Below are 13,331 nucleotides of genomic sequence, written 5' to 3'. Positions count from 1 at the left end.
AGTTGCAGCACTAGTCGCTAAACAGTGTTGATAAACACCCCGTTAATTGCCGGCTTAATGTTTTGGTTTTGCTGAAACTGGGAAAAATATTGAAAAACGATAGAAAATAATATAAAAACATGACAAACAACGAGGAAAATGAGTTGTACATGGTGAAGGAGGCGCAAAGTCTTCGAAAAAGCGATCCATGTGCGGCAATGGCCTGGATAATCACTGCGAAGACCATGTATCCAAATTCCTTTAACTTGCAATATGAGGCTTATTTACTGGAAAGGGATGGTAAAAATTATGAGGAGGCGGCCAAGTGTTTCAGCGTCATGTAATTATATAACTTAATAATTATGCAGTTAATTAATAAATAAATTTCCGTTATAGAGCCACCAATTTCCCCAATCAACATGCAGAATTATGGCAGGAGATAAACGCCCTAACAAATGCGCTGAGAAATGAAAATGAAAACACTCCGGAACAGGAGTTCTATGTAAAAATGTACAAACATCTAACACCGGAGGTTCAGCATAATATATTCATGCACACAATCAATCACAGTGGCGATAATCTGGAGCAGTGCGTCTATATCTACATATTGATGTTCAATAAGTTTCCCAAATCGGCCGTAACTCAAGCGCCCAGATTACTGGAAATGCTTGCCGAGGGCATGAAAACGGATCCGGATCTTTATCAAAGGATTCTGGTGGAGGAGGTGCTGCCCATGATTCAGAATAAACCACCTGAACTCTCGCCAAATCTTGCCTGCCGGCTATATACCAGTTCTCTGGAGTTTTATCTCCGTCAGATCATGGATGAATCGGATACGGCGGATGCCTGGAAGAACATCTTTAAGGTCCTGATGATCTGTGGCCAGATGATGGGCTGGGAACCCTTTCTGCCCTTCAGTAAGAATGTTAACCAGAATGTCTACTGGGAAAAGCTGGTGGACATACTCTCTGGCAGTCCGGCAGGCAGTTCCCAGGTTTTATTCTATGCCACGACCTTGTTTATTTACTCCCTGCACGGATATATAAGGAACTGCAAGCTGAGGATCGAAGATGCGGATATTAGTCACGTTTTGGTCGAGGGATTCATAGAGTGGTCGCCGGAAGCAGCGGATGGCTCCGAAGTGCCCAGCATGGAACCGCCGAAATTCTCCCTCACCACCGCTTTAAGTCCGGAGCTATCCAAGGCCTTTTTGCATGCCGCCCAATGCTGGCAGCTGCTTAATACAGATCAATTTCAAAGGGATTTCAGTCAACTAATGCTCGCACTTCCTTTGGCGCCTTGGATCTCAAGGTTTCTCTTCGATTTGGCCATATATTTCGGGCATAGAGATGAGGCCAACAAGCTAATGGCCGACATGACCACGCAAAGCAGCCTGGTTCAAAGTCTCCAGATTCTCAGTCTTAATCTGATGCAGGGCAGCATGACTGTAAGCTTCTTTTTTACTTAATCAGACATACTTTAACCTGTTTTACTTAACAGCTCCAGGGCTTCCAGTGCATTTTAAAGATCCTCTCCGAACTGCCGGCTACTCAAGGTCAACTTTTAGAGAACATGTCGCTCAAAGGCCATCGCCACATGGTTTTCCTGCCTCTCACTCGATCGGCTTTGGTTCAGTATTGTGTGGGTGCCATTATCAGCAGACTGAGTCGGAAGGTTTACGAACCCAATTGTCCAGATCGATTGCTTGGGGATCTGCTGGTTTTGCAGCAGCTGAATCTCCTAAATGATGTGCTGCTCACCCAACAAATCTTCAACTTGATTAAGCAACGCAAATCGTTTAATTTGCGCACTTTATCCACCTATATAATTGCCATCGATTTGCTTGAGGAACTCTCGCACATTTGGAACTCGCAGCAGGAGGATAATTTCGAGCTGACCAGCTCACCCATTTCCAGTGGCACACCAACAGCACCAAGTGGAGCTGCAGGTGGCGGATCCCAAACCCGAAGGATTGGAACACGCGGAGCAGATAAAGGAGCCAGGGATGAATTCAAGGCAATTACTCGTCAGCAAATCGCCCGCTGCAATGAGAATGTAATCACTTTGCTGGCGAATTTCATCAGTCAGGAGCATTTAATGCTGGCCCAGCACATCTTCGGTATCACCCAGCCCGTGGAAACGATTGTTATTAAGTGAGGAAGGGAGATTCCCGAGCTATTTAGTGACTAAGGGGGGTTTTTTTATATAAGATAACAGTGTATAATTGTTTTTTAAAACACGTTGTCTGATGACTTCGATTAAATTTAGTTTTACTACTTATAATCAAAGATTTAATATGAAATTGTAAATGTGTGTGTGAAGCTTACAAATCTAATCAATATTTTAGCTGATAAGAAAGCAGTCAATTGAGAATTTCCATTTTCACCACTAGTTTATTCACTTGTGTTTCATCGAGTAATTCAAATTTACAAGATTAGGTTTTTTAGATTATAAACGACTAGATGTTTTATTTCTTATGAATATATTACAAATATATTTGTTTTTGCAACTGATAAACTAGTTTGAGGTTACATTTTGATATGTTTCCGTATTGAAATTGCATTTCAATGAATGTCCGCTAAAACCTTAAAAGCTTTTAAATTATAACGTAGTAATGGTTTAGCAACTTCAAAAATACATTTATCACCATGAAGATAAGGTTTTTAGCCCATGGATTACAAAATAGACAGCTTTCCGGTTAACTTTTGTACTAAACACATATATATATTCATACTAAGAGCCTCTTCATTTTACATAATAACACCCATGACTTCGTAATTTATATTAGTTATCAATATCACATTTCAAACCTTTTTCTGGGTTTCCGGACTGGTTGTGTAATTCGACGGAGCGAAGGACATTTGGGAGGACTCCACCAACTCCCCTTCCAGAGGCAAATGGATACCAAAGTCATGTTTCATATAGGACATTAAAACATTATAAACAGCCGTGCAGACATTGACAAAGGTAACCCTATATTTGGTGTCCAGATAGCGAAAGTTCAGGTACTGTGCCGCCGGCCAGGTCATCCAATCCAGCAGATAGACATAGGGGAACTTGCTGATCAGCTCCTTGTTGGTGGCCTCCAGAGTTTGGCGCTCCAGGTAGCAGATGGAGTAGAAGAATATGAAGATGCAGGCGGGTGACATGAATAGTTGATCAATCAGGATTTTCTTGAGTATATTCTTAGTAGTGCGGGCAGGCATTATCCTGTCCATCCAGTTGTAGACGAAGTGATGGAGAGGTCCTTGCAGAGCACCCGCCACAAACATCCTGTACATGCGGTCCGTATCGAAGCGATCCTGGTGGCGTAATCCCCGCCTGTACTCGTACTCCTGGGCTATCACATCGCCCACGACCATTAGAAGTCCGGATCCGACCACGTTTGTCACTAGCAGATACTTTCCAAACATATTGCTCCAGGCAATTTTCGTCCATCGTATGAGTAGCAAGCCGTGGGATTCCGTTTCCCCTTTTCCATGGGCCAAACGGACTCCTCCTCCGCATTTTAGTGGCTCCATTTTCATCCGGCAAAGGACCTTGAAATCCCTTTGGGAATTAAAGGGGAATCCATTTCGAGTGATCAGTGGATTCTGGTGGATTCCGAAGCGCAGGCAGCGAATGCTGAACATCCTCCCCCGCAACCTCAATATCTGAGGTCTACTGTAGTCCCGAGTGTTTGAAAATTACGTTACGAAAGACACGATTGTTTTGACGTTAAACGAACAGCTGATTGGGGATGGCAACTCCCGATTGCCAATTTACACATCTAGAGTTCGAAATCGATAGTCGATTTTGGAAGATATCGCTATTTCTAAATTAAATTAAATCAAAAAACTTATTGATAAATGAACACATAAATTTATAAAATAAAACAAACCTTAAAAAAGCTTGTATTTTAAAAACTGTACATAGTAACATAATTAATCCCAGAATTATAAGAATTATAAAACTAGGCAATAGATTTTGTTATGGAGTATAAGCCGAAAATTATGATTCCGACCTACTGAAAACCGTGTTTTATGTGCGACAAAAGGACGATGTACACGCAATTGGCCACATTGATGAATACCACGCGATAGAGGGTCTTGAAGTAGCGAAAATTCAGGTACTGGAGACCCGGCCACAGGCAGCAGTCCAAAAACCAGGTGTAGAGGAACTTCTCGTACAGTTCGGCATTGCATTCGGTGATACTTTTGCCCTCCAGAAGACTGCTTATGTGGAAGAACATGACGATGTAGATGGGTGACATGATCAGCTGGTCGGCCAGGATCTTTCGCAGGACATCCCATAGTTTGTTGCCCGACAAGAGCTTGTCCAACAGCAGATAGAAACCGTGCTGAACGGGCCCAATCACCAGTCCCGTGATCATCATAGATCCTGAGCGGGAGTAGTCAAACGCCTTGTTCATTTCACCCAATCGCTCGTATTGTTGGGCCAGCGCATCTCCAAAAGGGAGAAAGATCCCCGATCCCACGGTATTCGTAACCAACAGGTATTTCCCGAACACCTTCGACCAGAAGTTCGTATTCGGCGGGATTCGGGAGTTCATCGAGAAGTAGCTAATGGTCTGCAAACTCATCCTTAGCGGATTCGCCAGGCGAATGCTATACATCGTGATCCGATACGATCCCAAAACCTCGAAGGTTAGGAACTCAATTGTAAATGGTTTTTAAGAGGTATATACAAATATTATTATGAATTTTGTACCTTTTTCAATTTTGCTGTTCATATGTCCACTACCTTCCAGAATTATATATAAAGCAGTTTTCTTGTTTTAATACAAAATCGGGTGACCATGTTTTCCGTTCATTATTAATTCTGCTTCGGAATTATAATAAAATATAGATAACATCTGTTTTAAATCTTTTATTTTCTTTTCAACCGTTAATGGATTTTACAAAATTTGAATGTATTAATATCGATATCACGACTACTCCGATTAATATCGATTACTAACGCACTGGGATCTGGCAACGCCTTGAGCGATTCTCCCATCTTCTTTTTACTTGTTTCATTTTTGCTTTGCTCGTGTTATTCGTGTTATTTTTAGGCCGCCTTTTCTTTTACCGAAAAGTTGGCTAAAGAACTCCGGAATTTCGACCAAGTTCGACCGGTTGGTAAGTCCGCAACACACGCAACACGTTTAAGGTTAGAACCGGCCTGAAAAACGCCTATAATCATTTATATTAATACCGCTTTTTTTTTAGGGAACGCCATCCGGTTTTCCGGGTGACTAATTTTTGGATCTCGGGACCCACGCAGCGCTAAAAAAATGAGGCTGCTCTACGCCTTTCTGCCAATTTTGGCAGTACGTTTGGCCTCTGTTTTTGTGGTCCAAACATATTACGTTCCGGATGAATATTGGCAGAGTTTGGAAGTGGCCCACAAACTGACCTTTGGGTGGGTTCAATTTTCAGGGATTACGGTCCATTTGTTGGGGTTATCTTCAAAGAATTGGTAGATATAGATCAACAATTGACAGTTCATAGGTTTTATGGCCGTTTCAATCATTTACATTCGCTACTTCATTCATAAATAGCCATAGAACATTCATGGAATTTACATATTTGTATATACAGTTGCGTTCAAAATATTAGTAATATTGATAGCTTTTAACTATCAAAAATAGTTTGGAAGCCACTTTTGAAACATGTTTTATATTTTCGTGATGCTAATACTATAAACTAAATGGGAAAAATATTTAAAAATTCCAGAATAGTCAACAAACCAATTCTTTGAATTTGAAACCAGAAAAGAATTTACATATATTTTACCTAATATTTCTGGGTTCTGTATTTTTCAGCTATGGCTACCTGACTTGGGAGTGGATTCAGGGCATTCGCAGCTATGTGTATCCCCTGCTGATTGCCGGACTGTACAAAATCCTTGCCCTCCTGCAATTGGATAGTGCTCAACTTCTGGTCCTGCTGCCAAGGATTCTCCAGGCCTTGCTATCGGCCTACTCCGACTATCGCTTCTTTGTGTGGACTGGCAAGAGGAAGTGGGCTCTGTTTTTGGTGCTGGTACCCTGGTTCTGGTTCTACACGGGCTCCCGAACTCTAGCCAACACCCTGGAGGCCTCTCTGACCACCATTGCCCTGAGCTACTTCCCCTGGTATGGCGAATCCACTGTCTATCTGTGGCCAGCTGCCATCTGCTGCTTTTTGAGACCCACGGCGGCGGTTATTTGGCTTCCATTATCCCTATATCATTTGCGCAAGAGTCGTCAGAATGTCATGGAACTGATCCTCAAACGTTTTGTGCTTATCGGGTAAGTTTTGATTTATCAGAGAAGTGTACATCAATTTCTACAAGACAACAAAATAAGACTCAAAAAGGTGCAGTCTTAATCTAAACACATCTGAATACTTAGTTTTCGTTTCTGTAGTGGTTTTTGTAATCTCGCTAAGATGCTTTTTCTGTTCAAATTTTGATATTTTAAGTTTGTTGTTTTATTCTTAAAATATGAAAACTTAGGATACAGATTTGATTACAAAAATGTATAGTTACATAACTTAATGCTCATAGACCTGCACAAAAAAAGTGCTGTCTAGGGTTATTTTTATTACCAGTTCTTTTCCTTTTTAATTTACTTTGTTGTTTGTTTGATTTGTTTATAGTAATTTAAACTTCGGAGTTAGCTAAGTGATCCACAAAAATGATCAGTATTTTAATGCATTCCCTCTTAACATTTCAGTTTACTCGTAGCTGGACTCGGAATTGCCATCGACACCTACTGGCATGGTCACTTGATTGTGACGCCGTACGAGTTTCTCAAGTACAACATCTTCAACAACATCGGCAGCTTCTATGGCTCGCATCCTTGGCACTGGTACTTCACCGTGGGATTGCCCACTGTGCTCGGGATCAACACGTTGCCCTTTATCTTTGGCATAATGGAGACGGTGCGGAAGTCGGAGAAGTATCCGGTTAGCAAGCAGCTCTTGATCACCATCTTTCTGACTCTGGTTGTCCTGAGTGCCGTGGAGCACAAGGAGTTTCGCTTTGTGTCCTCGCTGCTTCCCCTCTGCTTGTATGTGATTACGGACGCCTTGTCGCGATGGAGCTATAGAGCCTCACGCACCATGCTCTGGACCACTGCCCTGGTGATCCTGGTGGGCAATGTCCTGCCCGCCTGGTATCTGAGCACTGTCCACCAGAAGGGACCCATTGATTTAATGCCCAAGCTGAGGGAGATCGCCCAGGAATACAGAGATGAACGAGAGCACCAGGCGAACATCCTGTTCCTCATGCCGTGCCATTCAACGCCGTACTACAGGTAAGGTCTACACTACTTTTAACAAAATATTTAAATGTTTAAGGCTTTTTTTTTTTAAAATGTTTAAGTTGGTACCAAAAATTAGAGTTATTGAAAACTTAAAATTATTTTCATATTTATATCAAAAACTAATTTGGAACTACTTTCGGTTTCAAATCGGTTTTTATTAGATAAATCAGACAAATCAGCTTTGACAATATAGTACATATTACATGCAAACGTTTTAATTTAACTGTTTTGTATCGAGTGATTTTTATAAATCTGTCTATAATTGGTTATATTTTTTTTAAAGCGCTTTTATTTTTACAAATTAAGTTTTAAAAAATCCTTTGATTGGTAACTAGTATGGCTTAGACCAAACATTAGAATTTTCATATTATACATCCCCATTAGAAAGTATTACATATTTATTTTTTGGTTCTTTGGAACACGTTTTATAAATGTATTTTTAAATTAAAGAGCCTTCTGGTCATAAAAATTTATTTAAACACCTGTATTTAACATATTTTCATTGATGTATTGCGTATTTATAAATTATAATTCGTTTATAATTTCGTTTATCTTCCCCAGCCACATTCACCAGAACGTAACGATGCGCTTCCTGACCTGCGAACCGAATCTGGAGAAGAAGGAGCAGTACAAGGACGAGGCCGATCGCTTTTTTGAGGACCCCGTGCACTGGATCAACTCGCACATACCCGTGCATCCGCTTACCGCTCTGCCCAGCCATGTGGTGCTGTTCGATCCGCTGGCTGAGAACATTAGCGTATTCCTGCGCAACTACCGGCTGCTCCATCGCATCGAGCACGCAGAGGTAATCCGGCTGGAGGGCTCACAGGCTCTGGTGGACGAGTGGTCGCAGGCACTGGGCGCCCAGTCACCTAATGTCGCCTCTCTATTGCAGCATCGCCAGTCGCGCACCGGTCGCTCCATTTTGGTCTACCAGCGCTTGAAAAAGGGCGAGGAGAATGCCTTTAATCGTGGATCAGAGGATCAGGAGCATCGCGAGCAGGATGTCCACGATCATCCATCTCTGGAGGATCTCCCTCTGGCCAACGAGAATCTATTCAACTAGTTGGTAGTAGAGACAGAGAGGAAAAAAACGAAACCCACCACCACCTCAGCCCTCCGTTCAAAAGCAAAAAGCAATGACACACACACTTAATTTTAACTTAAAAAAATACAAACGTATATTTTGTATCCATTTTTGGCCTTAGCAAAAGTTTTTAAAACGTTGTCGCGCGAAAAGAACTGAAAAAAATCAGAGCAAACATTTGATATTCGTAGGCGTAGGCGCATTTTGTGTGTACTTTGTGCTAGTTGATAATGTGTAAGCCATCTGAGTATTTAGACGTTAAAAGGTCTAACAAGAGGCAATATATTTTACGTAGACACTTGATCTGTCCTTTCTTTAATTTCCCGAAATAAAGGTTCAGTTTGAGTGAATAAATGTTTTCAGTTTTAATGGGCGGTCTGAGATGTAAAGTTTTTGTTTTAATAAGTTTAATTTTTTTAAATAAAAATATATGCTTTCTACAATCCCTGGTTTTAAGTCCCTTTTTTTTACATACAAATATTTTTGAATTTTGTTTTAAGATTTAACAGTATCCGATAGTTTCTGTTAAGATTGCAGTGCGATTCCAGTCAGGTGGCAGCCCCTCCGTACTCCCACCCCTATCTTGTAGGCGGCTCAGCGTTGCCAGATCGCACGGCGTAACCTTCTGTTCGGCATATTTCGCATTAATTAAACGCGTTTTAATTAAGTAAAGCTGTTTTCATCGCACAACCACCTCACGGAGATAACATGGCTGCTTCAATGAGGGCGCTGCTGAAAGTGCGAGGTGCGTACTCCCCAAGTCGGTTGGATAACTCGCGCGATATAGCCATAATAAATTATATAACTTCGATGGATTTATGGCACAAAAAAAGAACGAAAAGGCAAACAACTAGAGGGCACCTGTCGTTCCGAAAGATCTGCTGATTAGTCAGCCTCAATTGGGATTAACAATCAGGGTAATTTGCAATCCCCCAGATACGTGGCTTCGGAAAAGAGGAAGAGATACCTTTTAGGGGTGCGGAGGGGGGTGTGTTCAAGGTTCGTTTGCATGTGACCTACCGAAAAAAACAACCGTGTATTTCGGCTGTGAGTACAGTGGGACTTCGCTTCAAGGATCACTACAATATATCAGATTTATTACCAAGTCTTGGGATTTTTATTTTGATTTATGTAGTTGCATTTTTAAAGCTCTTGTTATATTCAAATAACAAGAAACTTATGTGACCTTTGGAAAAAAGCTATATTTTGTAGCTAAAAGTACAGTAAAGATCCGCTTTGAGGCTTAACAAAAGAATTATTAAATTTCCATTTAATAGCTCTTATATCCACATAACAAGAAACTTATATAAACCATTTTAGTAAGTACACCTTATGCCTACAATCCTGTTTGTCACCGACAATACTATTCGTGGCATTGAAATTGCAGGCTGAAGCAAATGCACAGTGAGGATCACTAATTAGTGGAAAAGCTCTTTCGAATTCACTTTCCTTACCTTTTTTTCTTATAGCTATCGAACAGGATGGCACAGTACTAGTGAACTTCTAATTGTATTCTTAGTAACTTACTTTGAATAGAAACAAAGGCACTCATGATGGTGTTTACAGTACGATACTCACACGTAGATTGAATATTTTAGATTTGCGACAAAAGGCAGATAATTACCGGAACATTTTGCATTTAATGTTAAAAATTACACAGTTATGCATCGAATAAGAAAGATAAATGACACTTAAACGTAAGATACATTTTTAACGAAGTGATTTGCAAGATCAAGTGGTAAACAATTATGCATGTTTTAGATAAATCTAGTCATGAGTGGAAAAAATCGTTTTTGGTTTTTTTTTTTTATTTTTTGAAACTAATTAAACCTATTAGACGTAGGCATTTCTCTTTATTGTTATTAAACTCTAAGAACTTTGAAGTTACTTTCGGCAGCAAACATCAACTGCAATTAAATCTGCACAAAAAAAGCGAAATTTGTTTACCCTGTGTAATATACCGCTTTAATTATTATTTTAAAATTTTTATAGACATTAATAACAAAGTGATTTTCCCTTTTTACAGATGGCTTTGTTGCCGGCGTGCGCTGCAATTCGCAGTACAACAAGACGCGCGGCAACCTGAAGCTGAACGGCGACTCGCGGGTGATCTGCCAGGGATTCACCGGCAAACAGGGCACGTTCCACAGCCAACAGGCTCTGGAGTACGGCACCAAGTTGGTCGGCGGCATTTCCCCCAAGAAGGGCGGCACCGAGCATCTGGGTCTGCCCGTTTTCGCCTCGGTGGCGGAGGCCAAGAAGGCCACCGATCCACATGCCACCGTCATCTATGTGCCACCGCCGGGCGCCGCGGCTGCGATCATCGAGGCCCTGGAGGCGGAGATCCCACTGATCGTGTGCATCACGGAGGGCGTGCCGCAGCACGACATGGTGAAGGTGAAGCACGCCCTCATCAGCCAGAGCAAGTCGCGATTGGTGGGGCCCAACTGCCCGGGAATCATCGCTCCCGAACAGGTTCGTACATCTTCAGAGCGGCCTGAACGATAAGCATAGCTTTGGTACAAAGTCCATTTTACTCTGATATTTCTTATCTCGTGGTGCACGTCACACAAAGTGATAATAAACAGCAGATGATGGTAAAGAATTCCTAACTATATCTGGTTATATTTCCAATTGAACCTTTCAATTTATCTAATATTTAAATTAGCAGTATTATGAATGAATAAGCATTCTAAGTAACGTAATACCTGCTATTGGGTTAAATAAAAGATTTCATTATTTATTTATGAATTATTTGAAATTTGAATATGCGTTCCGTGCATCTGAATAGTTTTTTCACATCACAACTTATTTTACAATTTTATCCTTGCAGTGCAAGATCGGCATCATGCCGGGTCACATTCACAAGCGCGGCAAGATCGGCGTGGTCTCCCGCTCGGGAACTCTGACCTACGAGGCCGTTCACCAGACCACGGAGGTTGGCTTGGGCCAGACCCTTTGTGTGGGCATCGGAGGCGATCCGTTCAACGGCACCGACTTCATCGACTGCCTGGAGGTCTTCCTCAAGGATCCCGAGACCAAGGGAATCATCCTGATCGGCGAGATCGGAGGCGTGGCTGAGGAGAACGCTGCCGACTACCTGACGGAATACAATTCGGTAAGAGAAACTAGTTTACTAAAGCGGTCATACATCACTGAGACTTTGTTCTTCACTTAAAATATTTGTTAGTTGTTTGTTTGTAAACTTTAAAGATTAATTTGTAAATCTAACAGCAAAAGTCCTTGAAAACTTGAATGTACATGGTTCACTGTTTGACCAAAACATTTTCTTCAATCTTCGCGCCATATTTATTGCTCATTTAAATTGATTTGATATAATTTAAATTGTGGACGTTCTATATATATTTTAACATGCATATATGTTTTTAAATATTTATTTAAACATTGTAAATGATACTTAAATTACAAAACTTGAAGTCGGTAAATTTATATGTTTTCTTGGCTTATTTTATGCCAACTTTTATTGGAGTATTTTATATTTATCTTACAATTTTTAAAATTCTAAGAAATCCAAAACAAAAAGTCGTTGAAAACTTAAATTTGTATAGTTGCTTATTTTATGCCGACTATTATTTAAATTTTTAATTTATACTTTTTACAGGGCATCAAGGCCAAGCCTGTGGTCTCGTTCATTGCCGGAGTGTCGGCGCCACCCGGTCGTCGCATGGGCCACGCCGGAGCCATCATCTCCGGAGGAAAGGGAGGTGCCAACGACAAGATCGCCGCCTTGGAGAAGGCCGGCGTTATTGTGACCAGGAGTCCTGCCAAAATGGGCCACGAGCTCTTCAAGGAGATGAAACGTCTGGAGTTAGTGTAAATAAATAAAGGCCATTACCAAAACGGAATCCGTACGCCGATCAAAGCGTATACGCAAACTCATGATGATGAAACCTAAAGTTAAGCTTAAAGTGTCGAAATCGAAATGGAATTCGAGAGAAACCCTAATAAATTATTGTGAAACGATAGGCGTTGTTGAGATGTGACATGTATTCCAAGAATTAAGTTAACTACTGCCGTACCACCAAGTTTAACTAAAATAACTCGCACCTAAACGAAAAATTGAAAAGATGTTACTGCACTCGGCTCTTAAAACTAGTTTTGCGAACATATTTTTGCCTTATTTAAAAATACTTGCTCGAAATATCATTGCGAATTGTAATTAAATGTGTAATAAATATGCATAAAAAGTGGAGAGAAATGCGGGAAGTGACGAGGTTTTCAATTACTCATGGCTTTTTCTATTTTAAATTATTTTCCATTTTTTAAGATTTTTTTTTCAATTTTTCAAAAGAGTTTGAATTATACTTTTTAATTTATATTGGGGATTTTAACTAACCGTTAACCCGTTTAACTTTAGGGAATTCGCTTGGTGCCAAAAAATGTTCAATGTTTAAACTAAAATAGGAGATAATTTAATAATTTTAATGTTATTCACAAAAAATCTTCAATAATCCTGATATAATTTTTGAATGTTTGACCCTTGTTTTTATTATGATTAAACCTTTCGATATTTGCGTGCACCTTTCTGGCAACACCGATAGTATTAAACAAAATCTTTGCTAGTTCCATGTCTAATAAGCATCGATGGTTGCTAGTATCGAACATTTTGGCGAATGTCATCGATGTTTAAAATAAAATGTTTTTTTCCAAACATCTTTACCTCCGAGAGATTCAAAATTAAAAATAAAACTAAAGGCTGCCATTTAATTAATTTCAAGATTTCGGTTGTATTTGCTTGTATACAGATACTAAATACCTTTTTTGTTTGAAATAATCATCAATTGTGTTTTTATATTTCTCGGCAGTTCATTTCGTTATTTTTAATGTGAAGTTTAATATTTCTTAGAAATGGAACTTCGTTGGAAATTAATATCGGCGATGAACTGCCTAACACCGATATCCCCGACCTATAGAAAACATCGATGACAACGATGTTGTTATCGATTTTCCCCC

General features: G+C 40.3%; 5 protein-coding genes across 8 annotated transcripts; 3 read left to right on the top strand and 2 right to left on the bottom strand.

Annotated features, from left to right (window-relative positions):
• Positions 1-29: 29 nt before the first annotated feature.
• LOC108146409 (integrator complex subunit 10) lies at positions 30-2,496 on the top strand. Its single transcript, XM_017272411.2, has 3 exons — positions 30-319; positions 376-1,426; positions 1,480-2,496. The coding sequence occupies exons 1-3, from the start codon at positions 120-122 to the stop codon at positions 2,134-2,136; spliced, it is 1,908 nt and encodes a 635-aa protein (XP_017127900.1). The 5' UTR covers positions 30-119; the 3' UTR covers positions 2,137-2,496.
• Positions 2,497-2,677: 181 nt separating this feature from the next.
• Positions 2,678-3,715, bottom strand: LOC108146410 (mpv17-like protein 2). The gene has a single exon (XM_017272412.2). It carries the CDS (start codon positions 3,609-3,611, stop codon positions 2,784-2,786), a length of 828 nt encoding a protein of 275 aa, XP_017127901.1. The 5' UTR covers positions 3,612-3,715; the 3' UTR covers positions 2,678-2,783.
• A 173-nt stretch (positions 3,716-3,888) lies between these two features.
• Positions 3,889-4,790, bottom strand: LOC108146444 (mpv17-like protein 2). 2 transcript variants are annotated; one of them, XM_017272453.2, is made up of 2 exons: positions 4,690-4,790; positions 3,889-4,618 (listed from the first exon to the last, which is right to left on the bottom strand). In XM_017272453.2, exon 2 carries the CDS (start codon positions 4,592-4,594, stop codon positions 3,983-3,985), a length of 612 nt encoding a protein of 203 aa, XP_017127942.1. In that variant the 5' UTR covers positions 4,595-4,618; positions 4,690-4,790; the 3' UTR covers positions 3,889-3,982. The 2 variants fall into 2 exon arrangements, with proteins under 2 accessions (XP_017127942.1, XP_017127941.1); XM_017272452.2 differs by having other exon boundaries at positions 3,889-4,633; positions 4,690-4,769.
• A 194-nt stretch (positions 4,791-4,984) lies between these two features.
• LOC108146443 (GPI mannosyltransferase 3) lies at positions 4,985-8,711 on the top strand. Of its 3 annotated transcripts, XM_017272451.2 has the most exons (6): positions 4,985-5,130; positions 5,190-5,382; positions 5,786-6,253; positions 6,680-7,261; positions 7,832-8,075; positions 8,166-8,711. In XM_017272451.2, exons 2-6 carry the CDS (start codon positions 5,255-5,257, stop codon positions 8,334-8,336), a joined length of 1,593 nt encoding a protein of 530 aa, XP_017127940.1. In that variant the 5' UTR covers positions 4,985-5,130; positions 5,190-5,254; the 3' UTR covers positions 8,337-8,711. The 3 variants fall into 3 exon arrangements, with proteins under 3 accessions (XP_017127940.1, XP_017127938.1, XP_017127939.1); XM_017272449.2 differs by having other exon boundaries at positions 7,832-8,711; XM_017272450.2 differs by having other exon boundaries at positions 4,991-5,099; positions 7,832-8,711.
• A 261-nt stretch (positions 8,712-8,972) lies between these two features.
• Positions 8,973-12,341, top strand: LOC108146452 (succinate--CoA ligase [ADP/GDP-forming] subunit alpha, mitochondrial). The gene is made up of 4 exons (XM_017272463.2): positions 8,973-9,102; positions 10,384-10,832; positions 11,191-11,475; positions 11,980-12,341. The coding sequence occupies exons 1-4, from the start codon at positions 9,066-9,068 to the stop codon at positions 12,193-12,195; spliced, it is 987 nt and encodes a 328-aa protein (XP_017127952.1). The 5' UTR covers positions 8,973-9,065; the 3' UTR covers positions 12,196-12,341.
• The last annotated feature ends 990 nt before the right edge of the window (positions 12,342-13,331 follow it).

Source organism: Drosophila elegans, unplaced genomic scaffold (assembly GCF_018152505.1).
Source record: "Drosophila elegans isolate 14027-0461.03 unplaced genomic scaffold, ASM1815250v1 contig_208, whole genome shotgun sequence".
In the NCBI taxonomy this organism is placed as follows: Eukaryota; Metazoa; Arthropoda; class Insecta; order Diptera; family Drosophilidae; genus Drosophila; species Drosophila elegans.
Note: the sequence above shows the minus strand (reverse complement) of the source record. Positions and strands in the feature narration are given on the sequence as shown.

What these genes read in the sequence shown, in the direction of transcription:
- LOC108146409 (XM_017272411.2), top strand. Translation starts at nt 120, where the DNA reads ATGACAAACAACGAGGAAAATGAGTTGTACATGGTGAAGGAGGCGCAA. An exon ending in GCCAAGTGTTTCAGCGTCAT is followed by an intron (nt 320 to 375) that starts GTAATTATATAA and finishes TTTCCGTTATAG; the next exon opens with AGCCACCAATTTCCCCAATC. An exon ending in TGATGCAGGGCAGCATGACT is followed by an intron (nt 1,427 to 1,479) that starts GTAAGCTTCTTT and finishes TTTACTTAACAG; the next exon opens with CTCCAGGGCTTCCAGTGCAT.
- LOC108146410 (XM_017272412.2), bottom strand. Translation starts at nt 3,611, where the DNA reads ATGTTCAGCATTCGCTGCCTGCGCTTCGGAATCCACCAGAATCCACTG.
- LOC108146444 (XM_017272453.2), bottom strand. Translation starts at nt 4,594, where the DNA reads ATGTATAGCATTCGCCTGGCGAATCCGCTAAGGATGAGTTTGCAGACC.
- LOC108146443 (XM_017272449.2), top strand. Translation starts at nt 5,255, where the DNA reads ATGAGGCTGCTCTACGCCTTTCTGCCAATTTTGGCAGTACGTTTGGCC. An exon ending in AAACGTTTTGTGCTTATCGG is followed by an intron (nt 6,254 to 6,679) that starts GTAAGTTTTGAT and finishes TTAACATTTCAG; the next exon opens with TTTACTCGTAGCTGGACTCG. An exon ending in CATTCAACGCCGTACTACAG is followed by an intron (nt 7,262 to 7,831) that starts GTAAGGTCTACA and finishes TATCTTCCCCAG; the next exon opens with CCACATTCACCAGAACGTAA.
- LOC108146452 (XM_017272463.2), top strand. Translation starts at nt 9,066, where the DNA reads ATGGCTGCTTCAATGAGGGCGCTGCTGAAAGTGCGAG. An exon ending in GGCGCTGCTGAAAGTGCGAG is followed by an intron (nt 9,103 to 10,383) that starts GTGCGTACTCCC and finishes CCCTTTTTACAG; the next exon opens with ATGGCTTTGTTGCCGGCGTG. An exon ending in GAATCATCGCTCCCGAACAG is followed by an intron (nt 10,833 to 11,190) that starts GTTCGTACATCT and finishes TTATCCTTGCAG; the next exon opens with TGCAAGATCGGCATCATGCC.